Genomic DNA, 21,700 nt, shown 5'->3' with positions numbered 1-21,700 from the left:
ATATGCTTTACATTGAACTCCCCAGTGTGTCAGCTAGGTCAAACTCTGTGGGGGTTCTTATTATCACAATCTCTGTGTCAGAGTCAGAAATGTCTGACACTTCCAACTGCAAAAAACAAAACAATTAAAGTTAGCTTGATTGGTGTCAGTCAAAGACAACCATTTAAAAATAAGTTAACTCCAGAAGAAAAAAATGAATGGAAAGCTGGTTTGAGACACCAGAAACAGCTGGTTTTGTACGGAGCCCCTAAGGGGACATGATAAAAAAAAAAAAGGAAATCCAAAGTTTAGTGTCATGTGCGCACATGAAAGTTTTGTGTGAGCACATGAAACTAAACTTTAGATAAACCCATTTGGCGCTGTTATGAACATTGCCAGTGCCACAGTCAGCAGCACTGCAGCAAAGAACTCCGGTTAGAAAGGATGGCGGCTAAAGATGAGTTTATATAGATGCCAAAGGCTTCAATTTGTCATAAGAGTCTACTAGGGTGACCAGACGTCCCGAAAAATTCAGAACAGTCCCAAAATCCAAGCAGTTGTCCCAGATCCCGAATCCTGCCCTAATTGTCAGACGTCAGGCTGCATGCTAACAGCAAACTACATATAACTAACAGCACAACTGTACACACCAACACTTTGTGTTTGTTTTATGTGTTTCATAATGACACTTGAGTTCATGATTTTAATGTTTTTTTTTATTTGTATTTTCAGGTTTACATGACAGACAGTTGAATTCCTGAATAAAAATATTTTTTTAATTCATGCCCCCCCCCCATCCCCCTCACTCTGAGTTCAACAGGGACATTCTAAAACTTATAAAACCCATGACAACCGTGGAGAGTCAACCCACAGCCGCTCCGCTGCCCTGCTGAAAATGTGAAGCAGAAATGCTTAATGTCAGATAACATCCATAAGAGTTGGACATTTGGATAGATTTTTTGACAGTTTTCAGTTGTTATGGAGGAGCAATATGAGAGAGAAATTTGGTAATCATTGATCATTGTTTAGGTACATTACAGTTTTTGCCCTTTGCTTGAACACATTTTGCAAAACTTTGTTCATTGTGCCAAAACACAAGTAAACATGACACAACACTGGGAAATATACCATTCACATCTGTGTCAAATTGAAACTCTACGATCAAAACCTAAACTCTGCTATCAAAACCTAACATTCCTTTGTCAAAATGTAACTCTGATGACAAAATGACACATACTTGCATCATACTTGCAACACTTTCAGATCAGGGGGAACACACTACTACTCTACTTTATATAAAACACTGCAGTCTTTGATTTTCAGTGTTTATTCAGAAGGCATATTTTCAGGAGGCACATTTTCAAACCAAAAAGCAAATAGGCCTACTCAATATTGTACATTGCAGCACTGTACATTGCAGTAACATGAATTCAGATAAAGCAAAAAAATAAAAAAAATATAATAATAATAATAATAATAATAATAGAAAAAAACACTATACTGTAAACACAGAAAATCATGGCAATTGTGCATACGTGGGCTCATGGATCCCGCCGTCTGTTGGGGTCTGGCCACAGGACCTCATCGACATCGCAAGCAATGTCTTCTCCCGGGGAGAAAACATCCCCTTGCATGCCGAAACCATCCATGGATTGCTGTCACCTGAATGTCGCCGCAGGCCTGTTCCATTGCCTGCAGAAGAGGCATGCGGGCATGTGGTTGGCGGTCATATACACGCCATCTCCAAGCCGAAAAGAATTCCTCTATAGGGTTTAAAAATGGTGAGTAAGGGGGCAAGTATACCACTTCAAATTGATTGTGGTTGATGAACCAGGCCTGGACCAGAGCAGCCCGATGGAAACTGACATTATCCCATACCACCACAAACCTGGGCTGATCTGGTCTGTTCTGCACAACTATATTATAGAGAGCATCTAGAAATGTGAGTATATGTTGGCTATTGTATGGACCTAGTTTTTCATGATGATGCAGAAGCCCTCGAAGGCTTATGGCAGCACATAATGTGATATTACCCCTGCGCTGCCCCGGGACGTGCACAATTGTCCTGTGGCCAATTACATTACGACCCCGTCGTCTTGTTTTGCTCAGGTCGAATCCAGCTTCATCAATGAAAATGAATTCATGAGGCTGTGCAGCTCCATCCATAGCCAAGATTCTCTGTAACAAAAAAAAAAAACATAGTACTGTACTACAGTGCTACACATACAGAACCCTCACCCCATCACACAAGTACCTGTGTAGCTCTCCGAATGGATCCATGTGGTACTGATATGGTACATATTCAGCTGCTACTGGATTTCACCAATACTATATTGTCAATGTAAAGGACAGTTACACTTACCCGTACATATTCAGCTCGAAGTCCTTTGACCCGGACACTGTTCCTCTCAAATGGGACCCTGTAGAGCTGCTTCATGGTGATGTTGTGTTTTCCCAAGATGCGTCTGATGGTGGTGATGCGCACATGGTTTATGTTGTTGAACACTTGCCTGTCTGCAAGTATTTTCTGTCGTAGCTGGTGGAGACGGATGGCATTGTCTGCCCTCACTAGGTCCACAACGGCAAGTTCCTGCTGTTGTGTGAACAGGCGTTGGCGTCCTCCCCCAGAAGGTCTTCTAGTCATTCTAGAGAAATACAACCACAAATTGTCATTGGTTTGCTTCTTTTTCTTACAGTACTTTACTGTATATACTGTATCATCCACTGTACTGAAAGATCTCAATATAAGTAATCATGGTATGTTTCACAAAAACTACCACTTTGGCTGCAAAAGGAGCATTAGCACCCTGCAATACCCTGTACACGTGATGTGGTAATGTGATATACTGTAGTACAGTGCTGTAAATACCATCTGAGCAGAGTAGAAGGTAGAGAGGTGAAGACATACCTGTATTCTAGTCGGAATGTTCTTATTACAGATGCCCCTGTGAAGCGGCTTAGATGTGGGAGGACTCTCTGCCCAGCTTCCCTCATAGTCAGGCCATGGTTGATGACATGGTCCACCAAAGTTGCTCTTATATCATCAGAAATAGGGGTCCGTGCATGGCCTCTTTGACCTCCTCCTCCTCCTCCTCTTCCTCCTCCTCCTCCTCTTCCTCTTGCTCTACCTCTGCCTCTTGCTTTTCCTCCATCCATGCTTGCAAAGTTCTTGAAATGGCTAAACTGAGGGCTTTTTGTAGCTGGCTGATTGGTGTTCAGTTTTGCAAGTAAGTGCCTTCAGGTGTGTATTTGAGTGGTTGCAATTACCCGATGTGTTTTGTATTTTGGATACATGTGTTTTCCAAATGGCACCCTGAGATTTCATTTTTGAACAAAGTGTCTTATGTATGAAATAGAGTGTAGTATGCAGCACCAAGTGTGTTGCATAAAGGAGTAAGTGTGTTGCAGAATTGCAACTAAAGTGCAAAGCAGCGCTTTTGTTTAAGGTATGGGTACATGTGTTTGAGGTATGGTAACAAAAGCTTCAAGTTGTGTTACTTTAGTCTAAGCATGGGTCTATAGTGTTCAAGCAACGGGCAAAAACTGTAATAAATCACACACACACACACACACACACACATATTCCTTATTCTAAAAATGATACCTTTCGTTTACATAGGTTTGTAGTTTTGTTTTCTTGTTTCATGCTACTGTATACAACACTGTGCTACTCTTACAAACGTTATGTTTTGCCCAATAAATATTTTCTGTTTTACTATAACATTACATTGTTTTTTACAGTGCACTTTTCAACCACTTTCAGCAAATTACTTTCTCTCTAGAACATTGTAAATGTAGATATAAGCCTATGAAAGACAAAAGAGCTTTAGATTTAGAACAACAGTGTGTACATGGTATATATAAAAATGTACTATTATGAAAAAAGTGTTTGCCATTTGATGCAAATGCTTCATTTTGAGATGTGTTCATGGTATTTTGAATGCAGTTTTTCATTTTGAAGGAGATGTGAGGCATTTTGCATTTCATGTGTGAAGTTTTGGGAATTGTGTGTCGAGTTTTGGAAAAAGGAGACATAGTTTTGAAAACGTGTGTAAGCAGTTGGAAAAAACTGTAAAAGACAGATAGTCCGTCTGTCCAATCAGGAGGGTCCAAGTTAATGCCATTGTGTTTTCCTATGTCATGTCTGCCAAAGACCAAAAACATGAAAAGCAATTTTTACACTTTTTTTGATTCAGAAAAACAACGTTTTTCTTTCATTTAGGCAATATTGTTGGAAAGGGATAAACTAAAGGAATTTATTAATTTAAAATTAGTGAGGAGCTTCTGCATGCATATTCTGAATCACAACCAATTTGAAAAATTGAAATTGAAATTAATGTCTTTGCATCACTCCATTGAGCTCAACATTGTCAATTTCAATCAATTATTTATTGAACTGAAAGCTGACTATACAGTAATCAACATAACAGTGATCAGTGTCTATTTGTCAAACACAGACAATATGATTAAAAACCATTACATTTTGACATAACAAGAATTATGCAAAATCTATATTTTTTTAAATGAACATTTTCTTTTCTTGAGTTTCACTACTGCTGACACCCAAAGAGTTGGTACTGATTAACCATCTCCTTAATGCCCAGACAGGTGATTCTGTGTTCCTCAGTTTGACACTCTGCTTCTGTTGGCCAGTACTCGATCCAGGTTCTCTCTCCGAATACATACTGAAACCTGAGGAAAGCAAAGTGAACAATACACATCTGTAACACTCTGAAACATAACATTAAAAGCCTCCTCACCCCTTCGCACAATTACTATCCATAGTGAGAGTAACACTTAAGCTAGACTACAAGAAAGCCTAACTTGATTTACTAATAGAAAACAGTGAAACTGTAAAAATGTTTAAATGCAAAATCCACAAACATTTACGCAAAGAAAAAAAAACGTACGATTGATGTTGGTCATCTCTGTGAATATCTTTGGACGTGCCCATGATAAGGTAGGTTTTTCCCGTCCCCAGATCTAAAGACTCCCTACAGTGGGGATAACTGAAGATTGTGCGCTGTTTATTCAGAGGACCCACATCAAGACTTCCTGTAATTCAAGTATAGGACAACAAAGAAAAGGTACTTTAGGATTAAGTTAAATGCATAGCTAAAGATGTAGTACAAAACATTAATGCTTTATTCTCATATATATCCAGTGGAATCACGCTTAAAAAATAAACATTTTAGGAAATATGCTTATTCACTTTTTTTGCTGAGAGTTAGATTGATAGCACTATTTTGTGTGATCAACTTTTTATTAGCACCTTCAGACATACAAAACAAATTCCACAATGTATAAAAGGTAATATCAGATGGTCAGGGGCGCAACTACCCAGTGTCAGAGGGGTATGCAGCAACAATTTTGCCGGACATCATCATGTATGTGCTTTGAACAATAAAGGTTTATTTTAAAGTATATCAGCCACTGTAAGCCTACCATAATTATAAATAATTATATGGTATATACAGTACAGGCCAAAAGTCTGGACACACCTTCTCATTCAATGCGTTTCTTTTTTTTTTTAGATTTTAGATTTTTAGATTCTTCAAAGATTCTTTTTTTAGATTTTAGAATTTTAGATTCTTCAAAGTAGCCACCCTTTGCTTTTTTATTAATAAGGGAAAAAATTCCACTAATTAACCCTGACAAAGCCCACCTGTGAAGTGAAAACCATTTCAGGTGACTACCTCATGAAGCTCATTGAGAGAACACCAAGGGTTTGCAGAGTTATTAAGATAAGCAAAGGGTGGCTACTTTGAAGAATCTAAAATATAAGACATGTTTGTTAAATACATAATTCCATTAAATACATAATTCCATATGTGTTCATTCATAGCTTTGATGCCTTCAGTGAGAATCTACAATGTAAATAGTCATGAAAATAAAGAAACACATTGAATGAGAAGGTGTGTCCAAAAATTTGGCCTGTACTGTATGTACATACATATATATATAACTACAGGTTCAACATTAACGGTTGCCCTTGGCAATCAAATTGTGGCAAGTGGCAACCTAATCATCACCACTGGTTGCCCTGTGGCAACCACATTATTGTAGCCCACTTTTTTCTTGTACTGTATTTTCATTACAATAAATAAATCATCATTGATGGCATTCGAGTATATGTGTTGCGAATGTTTAAATTTGCATTCTGATTTGTTTACTACGTTCCTGCTGTCAGACATAGGCTAATTGTTATATTTTCCATCTCTGTCTGCACTATTTTTTCCCCAAAAAGGACACAGTGAATTTGTTGGTCAACATAACTTCAAACTAGCCTGACGTGGTCATACTCAGATTCTAGTCAGAATCGAACTTCCCGACCTCGAATTTTGTGGGCGGGGCTAAGTTCGGCTGGCATCCAGGCTAACTTCAAACCATACTGGACATTTAGTTTTGTGTGGTCTAACTAATAGAACTCCTACCTGATGTCATCACTGGTCTCATCTCTACGTGATGCCATCGCCAACCTCATGTCTGTCTCATTCACTCCTTGCCTGTGTTCTTCTCCACTAAGACATATTGTCAAACAAACATTATGTAATTGATTCTAAACTAGCCGTGAACCCCCATTTGGCTGCTACATTCAGTGCCGGCCTGAGCATTTTGGGGGCCCTAAGCAGAATTTGATTTGGGGGCCCCCCCTCCCTGTACGCAGAGTCACCTGTGCTTGACGATTATTGACACAAATGTCACGCTATAATGTTACATTATAAATTAATACAGTGAGGTTATGTATCAATACAGTGACAGAGTATGAACTACTGTCCCCCTGGGCACAGATGCATAAGGACCGTCCCCCCCTACTCTATTTGTGCAAAAGTGGGTGCAAACCGTGATTGGGGGGGGGGGGGGGTCTGGGGGTGCTCCCCCAGAAAATTTTGAATGTGATAGATGTGATTTCCTGTATTCTGGTGCATTTTTGGGATGGTCAGCTTGAGAAGGGCAATTCCTAAATTTGTTCAGATTCATAGCCTTTTGCTTTTTGACTTAATAAGGTAGTGACTAGGGATGAGCGAGTACAGCATTATCTGTATCTGTATCTGTTTACCATATGAATTATTTGTATCTGTATCTGTACTCGGACTGGGCGGGGCCTAACCCGGAAGTGGGCGGGATTTAACCCGGAAGTGGGTCGGGTTGTCTTGAAATGGGCAGGGCTTTAACCGGTAGCCTATGTTATTTTAAGCATGCAATTGATATGGGTAGATCAGAAATTGTTATATTTATTGCAGAATAGAAAACTATTTACATGACAGCATCAGCACTGAGCTTCAGATCAATGGTTTTGATCACGATAACAAATGAACTATATACAGAACAAGTTCTGCAACAATGAATACAACACATGCGGTTGCAATTATGAAGTAAAATGTAATGAACAAGAGTTTTCTTACTCAACAAATTTTTTTTATGATCAGTGTGATTTTTTTTTTTTGTTTTGGTTCTTTTTTATTTTTTTTATTACCACACCAGGTATGTGTGAGTGTGTGAGTGAGTAACAGAGAGAGAGAGGGGCGGGGGGACTGTGTGTTTTATACCACTACTTCCTTTATTTTTTTAAAGAAATACAGCAAGAAAGTGTCAGACACATAGACAGTATATAAGTCAGACACTCAGTGCGTGAAGTAAAAAAAACTGGTTAGTGCCAGCTGACGGTTTAAAAAAATTAATAATCTGCGACAGGCAGAGACGCAACGCGAGTCGCATTCTAACAAGCACCATGGCTGAACAAACCCCACGTTTACCAGAACTCTACTGGTTTATAAGTAACTACAAACCGAAGTAAAAAACAAACATGAAGCTGAAGAAACCCTAACGTTAACGGTAGGGTTCCACACAGCGAAATTTCGCTTTGCTCTCATTGAGGTTGAATGGAGACGAAATTCGCCCTGATTGAGCGAGATGAGAGCGAATCGCCGAGGGGAGCGAAATAAAGTTGACGAAAGTTTAACTTTATTCAAATGAGGACCACTCGAGAACCAATCAGGTCCGCGTGTTTGTGTTTGGAGGCGGGAGTTACAAAAAAAGTCTGACCAAGATGGCGGAGGTCATCAGCGCAGTATCATGAAAATTTTGATGTGATTAAAATGTTTCTACATGAACATCGGTACTTCTATCAACACGAATTGTGTTTTATATGACACACAAACTTAATTAGGGCACATACACCACTAAATAGATCACTGTATATGTTAGTTTAAACACTCGAACTTTTCAGCTAGCCGACAGGCTAATCGCTAGCATGTTCGGACAGTGGATTTCATTGTAGCCTAGCCAGGCAGCTAGCTAGCTAGGCTACTTGTGCATTTGTTTGATTACATGTTTTATTGGCAAACATTGACGCTTGTAGCAACACGGATTGTTGTTTATATGTCACACGAACTTAAACAGGGCGAACACACACCACCAAATAGACCACTGGAGATAGTTTAAACACTCAAAATGATTCAGCTAGCCGACAGGTCACCCGCTAGCATGTTCGGACATTGCATTTCATTGTAAGCATAGCAAGGCAGCTAGGCTACATGGCCAGGTTACCAGAGCATTTATGAGCTAACATTTTACCGATGGTTTGCTGCTGTGCATTTTTACCGCCCTGTCTTCTGACAGCCCGGGACATTTAAAAAAATGTTGCGGTCTTGTGTGTTGTTTTCGCGACCACGCCTCCCGAGGCAAACTTTCGCTGGCCGAAATTCGCGAGGTGTTTCGCTGTGTGGAACCCTACCGTAACGGAAAAGACCCGCGAACCTGAGTGACTGCGGGAGAGACAGAGAGAGCTGTTCTCTTCTCAGTGTTCTGTGAGTGAGCAGAGCGGAGCGGGACACAGCAACACAATACATCTGTGTATGTGTGTAGGGGAGGGGCGCTGTGTGACTAGCCATTCACAGAACGCAGACACAGTAAGCTACCCAATGAGGATTTTTATTCAATCCGAGCACAGATATTGACTCGTATTACTCGTATAATACTCGTACTCGGCAAAAGTGCTTTATCCGTACCGGATACTCGTTTCAGCCGAGTATCCGGCTCAACTCTAGTAGTGACTTCACACAACTACTTGGGCTTCAGGGCCAAACAACACGTTCAATCCCACAGGACTTCATGTTCTCTATTTATCCTGATAGGGATGCATATTTAGATTTTTTGTCCTGACCGATAGCCCGCCCGTGTTAACCGCTTATTAACCGTTAACAATCAGCCGACTAAGTCCAAATCCACCCTTCTGGGAGAGTTAGCAACCACATCAATTAGTTTAGCTGCATGGTTGTCAGCTGTGGGTTTGCCGGACATACACTGTGTTAGTAGGAAATAGGGCTGGGCGATATGCCCTCAAACAAATTCCCTGATTTTTTTCACTAAAAATCTGATTCATGATTTAAATCGATTCTTCCCCCCTACTTAAAATCAATCTGCAGATGAATAAATGACAAGATCACACACACACACACACACACACACATGGGACATGTATACTATTATGATTATTCATGCCAATTTTATGCAAATTCATTTCAGTGTTTTCCCTACCATTGTATTGGGGGGGCGCCCTCCGTAAAAGAATGACAAAATGATATGCTATATATTCAACAAATTATATAATTATGCTATATATTCAACAACAACTAAACGGATGCATGAGATAAAGCTGTTTTCACACATACAAGGAATTCACTTCTCATTCCTCAGTAAAAGTTCAATTCATTTTGACTTTAGTTGTTTAGTAGTTTGACTTGCTCCTGTTCTCACCTGTTGCTGAGTAATGTACATTAACATGCCATGGTCTCATGAGTGTAGCATACCTGTAGCAAGCTCCTTCGTAGTAACTAGCGGTAAAAAACAAACATCCTAAACATTGAAGAGGAGCTCCGTGCTATAAAGCGGCGATTGCTAGTTGTTTAAGCCGCTACAGACCTCCATCACAGCTCGGTCGTATCAGCGGTTTAATGGTGCGTTCTAGTAGATGTGTTGAGCTGCAACCGAGTTCCTCAAGACCGGGTCTCAACCGCTGACGGTGCTCCATGGTGCTCCGTCCAATACTCGCTCCGTCAGGTCAGCGGTAGTTCGTGGTTCAGTATTTCTAGAATAGGTGACTTTGAGCCGGGTAAAGAGCACCATGTGCTGCCGGTCATTTCGGCGGAGATTACGGTTAAGTAAGTAATGAAACGACTAGTTAAGAAAATAACTAATATTAGCCGCTGTCGCTGCCATGTTGTTTGTGTATCTCTCTGACAAACGCGCGGGGGGAGGGCTGGGCCCATTCTGTACTACGGGAGCCCAGATGGGACTGTCGGCGAATGTTAAGGAGAAAAAACAACACTCGATTGGGGGCCCCCTGTTGGCCCCAAGATGCAGCTTAGTTCGCTTTTGCCTCGGGCCGGCGCTGGCGTCCACATACATCTGAAGAGTTTAAATTAACACAGATAAAAAAGCACAGCCTAAAACTGATATTAGGCCAACAATAAATCAACATTGTTCAATATGCCTCAAACATGACATCAAATCATGAAATTCCTTCAAACAATTCAAGTATAATAGTTCCTAAGTCAAATAATATTCTTCAAACATGCCTCACTTTTATGAGATAGAAACACATCCTTTAACCTTTCCGTCTCTTAAAGAACAAAACATATTCTTTAAGAGTAGCTGAATCCCACCACATTTGCTTATCACATGGAATGGAAAGTATATTTTGATATTTGTCAGTGTATTTGTAAGTGAATGTGTGCGTGTTTGAGAAAGAGTGAGTGAAAAGTTATTAATATTGGTGAGTGAATGTGCATGTGCGTGTGTGTCAGAGTTCAGTGTGTTGTATGTGTGCCTAGCTTTATTCACATACTTATGTCTGCGTGTGTGTGTGTTTATGAGAGAGAGAAAAAAAAAAAAAAAAAAAAAAAAAAGAGCAGTTTGTGTGGTGTGTGTGTATGTGTGCCTAGTTTTATTTGCTCTTACCGCCACCTTGAACAAAGAGGGGAGGGTGTGCTTATTCATGGCCAAAAACTGAAGGGAGTTCTGTCCATCACAAACGTCCAAATAGTAGTTCAGCTGAATATGGGGACTGGAACCCGAATCTCTCCCGATTTGAAGTGTCTGATGAAATTCGACGTCGGAAATGTTTGTACTGCAGACCTTGCAAACTGCCGTTTTTTTTTTTTGCCTGGTCAGATGTGTAATCCTTATTGCCAAACTTTATTATTTTCTGTGCAGAGGGAAATAAGCGCCGATTTATGTTTTCCTCCATGGGTGCTCACACGCGCACTCCCTTTAAAAAAAGTGTTTGCATTTCAGAACCTTAAGAAATGGACAGTGGCCGACACGTACACACACGCCATAATAAAGCCGTTAAGTAGGCCTAGCCTATAGGCTATCTGTCAACTCAGGACAGCGCAACTTCTCATAAATACAAATAGGATTGGAGATGAGAAGTTTAACTGGCACGTAACTGTGATCAGCTTCGTGGGAAATCAATGCCACCGACATAGCCAATCACACTATGACAGATGCTCCACAACTGCAGTGTTTAATTTTAGATTAATGTAAAAATGAACTGGTAGTCTGGCACACGTAGGTGGTCGGTATTTTCCGTAGGTGCTCGAGCTCCGGAGCACCCACGGTATCGGCGCCCATGAGAGGGATCCATGACGTTAAGTTACTAGCCACAGCGCCGGCCCGAGGGATAAGCAAACTAAGAGGCTGCTTGGGGCCCTATTCTCGAATAACTGAACCATGAACTACCGCTGACCTGACGGAGCGAGTATTGGACGGAGCACCATGGAGCACCATCAGCTGTTGAGACCCGGTGTTGAGGAACTCGGTTGCAGCTCAACACATCTACTAGATCGCACCATTAAGCGATGTCTATAACTGTCCAGAATAGACGTATAAAAAACTTTCATTCTGGCTCCTGTGAGGATGTCTTCTAGATGTCTAAAAATTACATCTTTAACACATCTTTAATTGACATCTATACAGCGTCCAGAAAAGACGTATAAAAAACTTTCATTCTGGCTCCTGTGAGGACGTCTTCTAGATGTCTAACAATTACGTCTTTAACACATCTTTTATTAAAGTCTATACAACGTCCAGAAAAGACATATAAAAAAACTTTCATTCTGGCTCCCCTGAGGACGTCTTCTGGATGTCCATAAATCACATCTTTTAGACATATTCTAGACGACTTTTTGCTCACTGGGATGTGGACTTTTTAATTTATTTATTTTTCTAAAATAGTCATACGCCAGAAATCAGGCACCAGGCCTGAGTACTTAACCCCCCCCCCTTAAACATTTTCTCATATAATCTACATGATTCACGTAGGTCACCTATTTTGGTTTCAAAACGGCGAATTTCGCCGAAAGGAGAGTGATTTTCATGTCTGATATCCATGCATCCATGTTAATTTTCTGCAATTTGGTTGAAACCCATATTTCTGATATAAAAAACTTTTTCAAAACGGTCAAATTTGACTCGAGGACAACACAAGGGTTAAAAGTCCATATACCTTGAGGATACTCAGAAACATGTAGCTATTTACCACTTCAAAAAAATGTATGTTGGAACGTGAGGACGCTGATGTGAATATCGCCGCTTCACAACCCGCAAAATTGATATTTTGTTGTGTTTTCTAGTAAATTAAGTACCCTAAGTTTTAGATTAGGTGTTGGTCATTCTCAACACCTTTCTATAACCTGCTGTGACTTAGCTATCCTAACCACCCGACCAGTGCCATGCGCGCACCCTCCCCCTCCCCCCCCAAAAAAAACAAGAGTCTCGTTTTCAAGTCGGAAAAGCCGGATTTACGGATTTATCCGGAAGAATCACACCCCTGGTTAAATAATTATATAGTTATATCATGTATTCATGCACAAACTGAATTTGACTTGACTTTAAGCACATTATTGGGACCATCTCTGAGGAAACGCTAGGTGAGATTTTGATACAGCAAGAGGGAAGACATTGATGATTTCAACATGTTTTTAATTTAGAATTAAAAAAAGGAGAATGTGGAATGTGTATTGCCATCTACAGGAACTTATGTGCCTTTTTAGCACATAAGTTTTATATTTAATATTTAATTTTATATTTAATATTACAGAATATCAATTGAAATATCTTGCATTTATCAAACTGCTATAGCAGAAAAAAACGCGTTTGACCCTATAACTCCCACACCGTTCACCGCACATTCAAAAACCATACATCCACGCGTTCCCTGGAGCCAACTGAATCACATGATATAGGCCACATATAGGCCAAAACGTTTATATCTCATGAACGGCTCATCTGATTTTTACAAAATTTGATGGGTACCATCTAGGGGCACCAACCCTAGAGTGGGGTACTGAGAGGTCAAAGTGGGCGTGGCCTATGGGACCCAAGTCTAAATTTACTACTTACACTAATGTGAACAACTTTACATTTACAGGGTAGATAGACAATGGGTCATGGACCACACCTACCAAAAAATACACATGTGGACCACCAAGTGGTGCTATAATCTTTTTTGCATTTAACTCCCACATTACACATTAGAAAACCTTACATCCACGTCTTCCTTGAATAAAGCTGAATCACATGATATAGGCCACACCCATTTCCGCTCAAATTTTCTTCGCAATATCACACACTGTGCAAAACCAACTTTTTCGAACTCGTCCTAGACCGTGCGACCAATCTGCATGAAACCTGGTAGATAGCATCTCCAGATGGACCTGACCAAAAGTTACTCAAGGAATTTTGTTATGTTTTCTGACTTGAAATCACTAAAAAATATTCCCTATGTCGAAGATTAAACTCTTAATTTATGAATGAACTTGTTTTCATGATATACTCTGGATTAAAGTATGCGCATTTCACAACCAAACTAATTTTCCTAGCTAGCATATCATATCATATCTCGGCCAAATTAAATGTTATCAGCAAATAACTTGAGATTGTTGTTCAACATCCCACTACGATGCTCTGTACCACATTTGGCGAAGTTCGGCCTTTAGGATGCATCCTTTTATTTGTTGAGCGTCTGTCATAGTGTGATTGGTTATGTTGGTGTCATTGATTCTTAATTTCCCACGAAGCTGCTCGCGGTTACATGCGAGTTAATCTTTTCATCTCCAATCCTATCTGTATTTGTGAGAAGAGGCGCTGTCCTGAGTTGAAAGCCTACTTTACGGCTAAATTATCAAGTTAATAGGAGTGTGTGTTCGCATCGGAGGCTGTCCATTTCCTAAGGTTCTGAAATGCAAAAACAATTTTTGACTACTTTTTATTTTTTTAAAGGGCTTGTGCCTGTGAGCACCCATGGACAAAAGTCACTTTCTCATTTCTCTCTGCTGTCCCCTGTGATCAGGGAGATTAAGAAGTTTGTTTATTGTAGAGAATTGTTAAAGGTAGTCTGTATATGTATGGAGATGAACTGTTAACCACTACATTTGCAATGGCAGAGTACCGCAGACCTTGTGCATCAAACCTCTCGATATTCACCAATGTTTGCCCCCCCCCACGTAATGCTTCAGGTCCCGAATTGGCGCAGCTCCCCGGGTCATTGGGGGCGACTGGCGCAGCTCCCCAGGGCATCGGGGGTGACTGGCATCAGAGGCTTGGGCCCCGTGATAACTGCTTGCAGTTCTAGTTATTTTAATAAGTTTTCATCATTAATGTCTTAAGATGGCACAGAACAAATTTGAAGTCGATCGGATGACATCTCTAGGAGGAGTTTGTTAAAGTACGACGTGTAAATAGCCAAAATTGCACTAATTTTGTACTTTCAATTCAAAATGGCGGACTTCCTGTTGGGTTTAGGGCATGGCTCCACTTAGCTTTTTTGTACGTTAGTCTACATTAAATGTACTGTAGGGGCTAAATTTTTTAAGTTTTGTAGGGGGCGCTAGCGAGCCATTTTTGTGCGTCTATTCCTGAAACCCTTAAAATACATACATTTTCACCAGGCTTGATGCGACCACCAATTTTGGTGAGTTACTTTTATTTTATTTTATTACATTTATATAGCACTTTATCATAGGCACTCGCTTTTTGGGGGGAGGGGGTGGGGACTGCTCTCTAACGTACTCTAATGTGTAGCACCCACCTGGGTTATGCCATACAACACCTTACGACGCCAGAACGCTCACCACACATCAGCTAGTTAGGGAGGGGGAGGGATGGGAACATATTTTTAGGGGTGGGGGAAACCAGAGAACCCAGAGAAAACCCACGCAGACACGGGGAGAACATGCAAACACACAGAAAGGCCTGGATTCGAACCCAGCTTCCTTCTTGCTGTGATGCCACAGCACTAACCACTGGGCCACTGTGCTGCCAGTTACATTTTGTTAGTCTACATTAAACGTACTGCATGGGTTAAATATTTTAAGTTTTGTAGGGGGCGCTAGTGAGCCATTTTTCTGCACCTATTCCAGAAACCCTTGAAATACTTACATTTTCACCAGGCTTGATGCGACTGCCAATTTTGGTGAGTTTTGGAGTATGTTAAGCCCCTCAAAAAGGCGATTAATTTGCCGGAAGAATAATAATTTCTTCAGTTTCAATAGGTCCTTCACCGCTGTCGGCGCTCAGGCCCTAATAATTCCTTCAGTTTCAATATTGCCTTTGCTGGTGTCGGCGCTCGGGCCCTAACAAGAACAAAAACCCACCGCCCACCCTCTGCGGTCTCAAGGAAAACAAAACAAACAAACAGAAAGCACACCTTGCCTAATCACTCTCCTCTAATTCTTTTGGGGTTCAGGTCATTAAGTCTGATATTTGTGCTGCTGCGCTTTCCCATAAACTGATAATTGATGATTTGGCTTTGTTAATCCTTAAAGGTCCCATGGCATGAAAATTTCACTTTATGAGGTTTTTTAACATTAATATGAGTTCCCCCAGCCTGCCTATGGTTCCCAATTGGCTTGAAATGGTGATAGGTGTAAACCGAGCCCTGGTTATCCTGCTCTGCCTTTGAGAAAATGAAAGCTCAGATAAGCTGTTCTGGAATCTTGCTTGTTATGAGGTCATAACAAGCGAGGTTACCTCCCCTTTCTCTGCTTTGCCTGCCAACGAGAGAATTTGGCCAACCCATGACATGGGTGAGACATCATGACTTTCAAACGAGAAAAGTGGCAGTTGGTCAAGGCCACACCCCACCCTCCACCTTGCCCATCCTTCTCTCCTCCTCAATAGCTACAGACACAGAAATGGCATGTTCTGAGGAAAGCTCGTTGTGGGACTGGCTCTAGTGTATCTACTGAATTTCGGGAAAGAGACTTCAGATACAGTATTAGGGGACCACTAAGGCCTATACAAAGCATCCAAAGAGCACCATGTCATCGAACCTTTAAGGTGTAGACACATTTAGCCGACGGCCGACCGTTGACAGAAAACCCCGTTGATATGATCAGTCGCGTCCCCGAGGTCCAAAAAACTGCCGCGGGACACACTCACCCGACACCAACTTGAGAAACGTAATACGTCTTGATAACAGCAGGCGGTGCTACTCTGTATTGTTATTGAAGTTACGCAACATCTTCTTCTTCTTTGGGAATTTACGGCAGCCGGTGACGGAACATCCCTCCCTACCATTGTCACTTCCGGTTTTCTCGTGCACTGGTTCGCTAGTGAAGTACACGGCGCAACCAATGGGTGCTACTCTGTGTTGTTGCCCAAGAAATAAAAGCCGGCAGCTGATAGGACGAATTATTCACGTGGATTTGTTTTCTCCAGAAATTTAAAGCCAGACTGTCATGGCGATCGTTCAGAATATGATCTCATATTGTACTAAAATAGTTCACTGAAACGTGTTTCTGAAAACATTTTAAGGAATAGGCCATGCAGTTGCTGAATCTGTCTTCATTTCAGATCGACAAAGGTCAGTTTAAAAGATTTCCATCACATTTTGAGAGACTCTAGTCACCTCATTCCGCTCGTCATTTCCGGGTGAGACCCGACGGCCCTGCCGCCGACCGAACATGTCAGGTCGGCCAAAATGAACGCCGACAGCATCTCAGACGGACGACGGCACGGGACACACCAAACAGATTTGAGTCACTGAGCTCGCCAGACTGTCCCATGGCAGATAATCGGCCTGGTGTGTCAGCGCCCTTACTGTAGAGAGCTCAAGCATAACTATGCCTAGAAAATACGCCAACCACTGTTTTATACAAAGTGAGTGAGGGGGGAGCCAGCGTTGAGCTATCATTTTCTTGGGTTGCAGTTGAGCTGGCTGGACAAATTTTCCTCTGTCTCCCAAGCAGGTGTAATTTAGAGTCATCATTATGTAACAAAACAATTGAATTCAACACTCCCAGACCATATGCAGGAAAGTTCCAGTTTGTTCAGGTTGACAGAACGTACAATAGGGAGTGGGAATGACTTTAGAGACGTATCCCTTCTGAGGAGTCCAATATGTCTTATGACATATGTTGAAGTGGATATACTGGTGATTTGGGTTCTTGGAACAGTGGAAAATGTTGTCCCAAACTGTCTCCCAATTAATTGCATTCCCCTCAGGGCTCAGCTCTCGCTGCCATTTCTTTACTATTCTTACTATTCTCCTATGGATACTTGCTAGCCTGACGTGGTCATACTCAGATTCTAGTCAGAATATGAGTCTGAAACCGCTCCATTGGGCTGTGATTATGGGGCGTGTTCCAACCGAACCAGGAAAAGAAATGCCTCTGCATTCATTGGATAGACCTACATCCAATCAGAGCAACGGAACTCAACTCAGCTGTCAACAGAACTCAACACTGTGTATCGTCTCCATAGCAACCACTCTTTGCACAATGCATTCTTTCTAACTTCCGACTTTTAGACCTTTTTGAAGCTGGATATATCATTTGTTACATGTAAATATAAATGTGGATAACGTTAGTAATAGTGACATGCTTGCTACAGTCGTATTTCTAGAGATGAATCGGCGAAAACACGTTTTATTTCTCTGATTCACGGCTTTGTTCTAGCGCCGCTGGGCGCTCCCTCTCTTCAGTCTCTCTCTATGTCTCTCCACCATATAACGCTCTCTCTCTTCAGTCTCTCTCTATCTCGCTCCACCATATAACGCTACCATGCTTTCGGGCAGTTGTTGAGGCTCCTCCGCTGAGGATTTTAAAATGAATGCGCTGTCGATATCTTCTGTAACAGACGCGATGGTGGAATCTACACATCTCAACAAATTCAACCCAAGCGTTCTTTGGTGACTTGGTTGATTCTGTTACTGTTGATCATCTGTCCGACAATCTGATTGGTCCGAACAGATCCTGTTCGGGCAATAATTTCTTCTCAACGGAGCGACTCCAGACCGAACTTCCCGACCTCGAATTTTGTGGGCGGGGCTAAGTTCGGCTGGCATCCAGGCTAGATACTTGCATCAGTTTAGCATAAATCTTGGACACTAAGAACACAAAGACACACAAACCATTTAATGACTGGGTGCGCATCAAGACTGTTTCCCCATGGCACTCCATAACATTTTAGGGCTGATCTTAAGCGAAGATAAAATTAGAAGGATGTCCTGGGGACCTCAAAACTAGCTCTCAGGTCTTCAAAACTCAACACACCTTTCTCATTGAATAGCTGGTCTAAAGTATAAATACCTCTGTCACTCCACTGCTTACAAGCAAAGGGTTTGTGACCAGACATTAAGTGTGTATTGTCATTGTAGTGTGATAGTTGTCTCGCTGTAGCAATGCATGTATGATGATGCCCAAATATGTAATTTTGCTCTGGGTTGGTATTGTAACACTAATGGCTGATGTCACATGCCTGGTGTTCAATAAAAGAAGATTAGATTTATTCCAGTTAATTTTATAGCCAAAGATTGAGCCAAATTCATTGAAGATCATAAGAATTTTTGGAATAGAGTCAGCAATATCAGAAATGTACAACAAAATATCTGCAAATAATGATATTGAGCTGTTATTGGATATAATCTGAACATTACAAATTTTATTTTGCCTTATGGCTTAGGCTAACGGCTCAAGAGAGATTGCAAACTGCATGGGGGAAAGCAGGCATCCCTGTCATTTTGGCTTCTTCTATTACATCAAATAGTCTGCGTACATTGTCTGCAGCATGACGCTTCGGTATAAAATCTGATTGGTTGGGATGGACTAGCTTCTCGATAAAGCGCCCTAGGAGGAGTGCCAAGACTTTGGAATAAAGCTTAATATCAGTCCCGATGAGGGTAATGGGCCTGAAATTTGAGCAATCCGTAAGATCTTTGCCCTTCTTGGGTATAACAGAAACTAGCGCAGGGTTGGTTTGTTGGTGAAAAGTACCTATCTTTATGGCTGAGGTTAAAGCTTGTAAGGTCCTAACATGTCAAAGTTCTGATGGAATTTCATCCATCCCTGGCATCACTTCCCTTTTTTTAAATGTTTCTAATGCTGATTTAAGTTCCTCTAACGTTATAGATTGACTCAGTTCTTCTCCCTCCTCTGGGTCAAGAAGAGGCAGGTTTAGTTCCTATAGGAACTCCTAGCACTGCGTCGGATCTGGGTTGCAGGAAGACTCATACAACTTTGAATAGAAGGATTGAAAAGTGGCGCTGATATCTTTAGGATTTGTTGAGATACCTCAGTCTGTATGGATGCTGTTGATAGTAGCTCTGATACTGATAGAGCAAGATATTTGCTTGGTTTACAGCCATTAAAATACTAATATTGCCTCACTCTGTGCATTATGAATTCAGTTCTCCTTCTTAGCAGATCATTCAGCTGTGTTAGACTTGTGACTAAAAGAGTATGTGTAGATTTAGAAAAACAAGTCTTAAGAGACTGCTCTAAAGATTTAGAGCATTTTTCCAACTCCGCAATCCTTGCCTCTCTTTTCCTCTTCAAGTTGACCGCGAAGGAAGATGTGAAATCTCTAATAAATCCTTTAATTGCCTGCCAAATAAATGCAGGGTCGGAAACTGAGTCAGTACTAATTGATGTATTGATAGCACTATTGATACCACTGTCATAGGAAATATGCAGCCAACAGCCAGATAATTTAGCTAAATCTTTACAATGGTAACAAAATCCACCCACCAACACCTCTAATCTCTATGTTTAATCCGCACAAAGAAATAAAGTGTAAAAACAACAATTCTTTTTTTTTTAAAGGGGTTAAATGGTGGACTATTTCTTGGCCAGGACAAAGAACTTCTTGGAGTATCTGCTGGTTTCCTGTCAATGCAAGATAAGTTAGATTCATACTTAGCGTACAAACATGATTGAAACATTAAGACCAATATTCTCATCTAACTTTCTGCAAGAAAGTGAATGAGCGTGTTTCCTAAATTGTTGAACCAAGCCAAGACTTTTTCTGTTTGACTGGAAACAACAATAATATTCAATAATATTTACAGTATGTATGTGTGAGTGTAGGTAAATATGTGTATGTAAATATATTTGACACAAAATTGTATATAGTTAGATGGGAGCATTCCAGAGTACTAAGGGTCAGGAAGGGAAGTGATATTGAAAAAAAAATTTTTTTATAATAATTAATTACTCAGCAATTTTTCAGACATCTCTATGTTGGTAAATGTTTCTTATTGTTTATTGAATGTTTTGCTTATTTGCTAATTTATTTGTACATGACTTTGATGTTTTGTTTAGTTTATTTTGTAAATGTCTGAAATACATTTCTTCATTCATACATTCATTCATTCAATGTGTCCACAATAATTCAGAAAGAGGAAAACAAATTGTTATGCCACTAACACATATAAGGCACATTAGAACATCAGTTTCTAGTAAATTTCAGGCAGTTCAATGATAAATACCTACCTTCTTTGATGACTTCCAGTACCTTCACTGTGAAAATGTCAGTGGACAAATCTTCTGTAAAATTGTGCAGTCTCACTTTGTACACTGAGGACAGAAAAGTCGCAGATTGTAAGCTCACTTGCTCCATCATAGTCCTACTGTACTTATTCTCTCAATCTCTATGTCACACAAACATACACATTCATACCGTTTTTGTGTGATATGAATGCCATTCATTTACACTCTTACCAAAATCAATTATGCTGGTCTGTGTAGTCTCACAGACCTTAGCTGTTCGCTGATCATTGGTGATTTTGTCCTTGTTCTGCATACTGCAGTTCTCTGGAAATATACAAGAGGCACAAAGTATACACAACTGGTTAAATAAGCACATGGGGATGTGTGTGGATGGATTGAAGGGTGACTGCAGCTGTATCTTAGTCACATTTTAAGTATTATAATGAGCTAATCTTTAGCTAGACCACTGCTCTGATCATACTAGATCCTGCAGGTGCTTGTTGCCTTGATGGAATATTCATAAAGTTCGCTGACAACACCACTGTCATCGGCCTGATCACCGACGGTGCCGAGACCAGGTCAGGGCCCAATGTCCATCCCAACGTAAAACAAAGAAGCTGGTTGTACTCTACAGAGTACAATATATGATAAAACTGTTTTTTAATTGAATTATGGGGACATATACAACATGTATCAATTTGATAGGAGAAGTCAATGAAGCTGGTGGGAGTCACAGACTTTCTCTCTCCTACTGCTTCCCGCGGCTGCCTTCCTCACTGCTACACATAGACTCTCCCCTCTTTTGCAGTCCTCATTAGAAGCTACATAGCCGCAGAGAGAAAGACTGGTGCGGAGCCCATGCCCTAAGCATGAACTTCAGAGACAGCAACCTCAGCTAAAAATAAGCTGAATCAGCACTTCAACAAGTGGAAATTCACCAAAATAGA

At 40.8% G+C, this 21,700-nt stretch overlaps 2 protein-coding genes across 5 annotated transcripts in view; both read right to left on the bottom strand.

Moving 5' to 3' along the window:
• Positions 1-1,471: 1,471 nt before the first annotated feature.
• On the bottom strand, positions 1,472-3,552 carry LOC120561068. The gene is made up of 3 exons (XM_039804400.1): positions 2,888-3,552; positions 2,342-2,624; positions 1,472-2,157 (listed from the first exon to the last, which is right to left on the bottom strand). Exons 1-3 carry the CDS (start codon positions 3,133-3,135, stop codon positions 1,561-1,563), a joined length of 1,128 nt encoding a protein of 375 aa, XP_039660334.1. The 5' UTR covers positions 3,136-3,552; the 3' UTR covers positions 1,472-1,560.
• Positions 3,553-4,369: 817 nt separating this feature from the next.
• LOC120556976 (complement C3-like) overlaps positions 4,370-21,700 on the bottom strand; it is a 92,917-nt gene continuing 75,586 nt past the window's right edge. The window contains exons 41-44 of one of the 4 annotated variants that reach the window (XM_039797312.1): positions 20,985-21,077; positions 20,757-20,840; positions 4,890-5,034; positions 4,370-4,671 (exon numbers count right to left, since the gene is read on the bottom strand). In XM_039797312.1, the coding sequence (XP_039653246.1) occupies positions 4,530-4,671; positions 4,890-5,034; positions 20,757-20,840; positions 20,985-21,077 (464 nt within the window). In that variant the 3' untranslated portion in view covers positions 4,370-4,529. The remainder of the gene's footprint in view (positions 4,672-4,889; positions 5,035-20,756; positions 20,841-20,984; positions 21,078-21,700) is intronic. The other 3 variants (XM_039798162.1, XM_039799660.1, XM_039798952.1) reach the window with 3 other exon arrangements.

The sequence above is a fragment of the Perca fluviatilis genome, chromosome 1, assembly GCF_010015445.1.
Source record: "Perca fluviatilis chromosome 1, GENO_Pfluv_1.0, whole genome shotgun sequence".
Lineage (NCBI taxonomy): Eukaryota > Metazoa > Chordata > Actinopteri > Perciformes > Percidae > Perca > Perca fluviatilis.
Note: the sequence above shows the minus strand (reverse complement) of the source record. Positions and strands in the feature narration are given on the sequence as shown.

Coding starts and splice junctions, on each gene's coding strand:
- LOC120561068 (XM_039804400.1), bottom strand. CDS start 3,135: ATGGATGGAGGAAAAGCAAGAGGCAGAGGTAGAGCAAGAGGAAGAGGA. Junction 2,625..2,887: donor ACATTCCGACTAGAATACAG/GTATGTCTTCAC, acceptor GTATTTCTCTAG/AATGACTAGAAGACCTTCTG. Junction 2,158..2,341: donor TTCGAGCTGAATATGTACGG/GTAAGTGTAACT, acceptor TTTTTGTTACAG/AGAATCTTGGCTATGGATGG.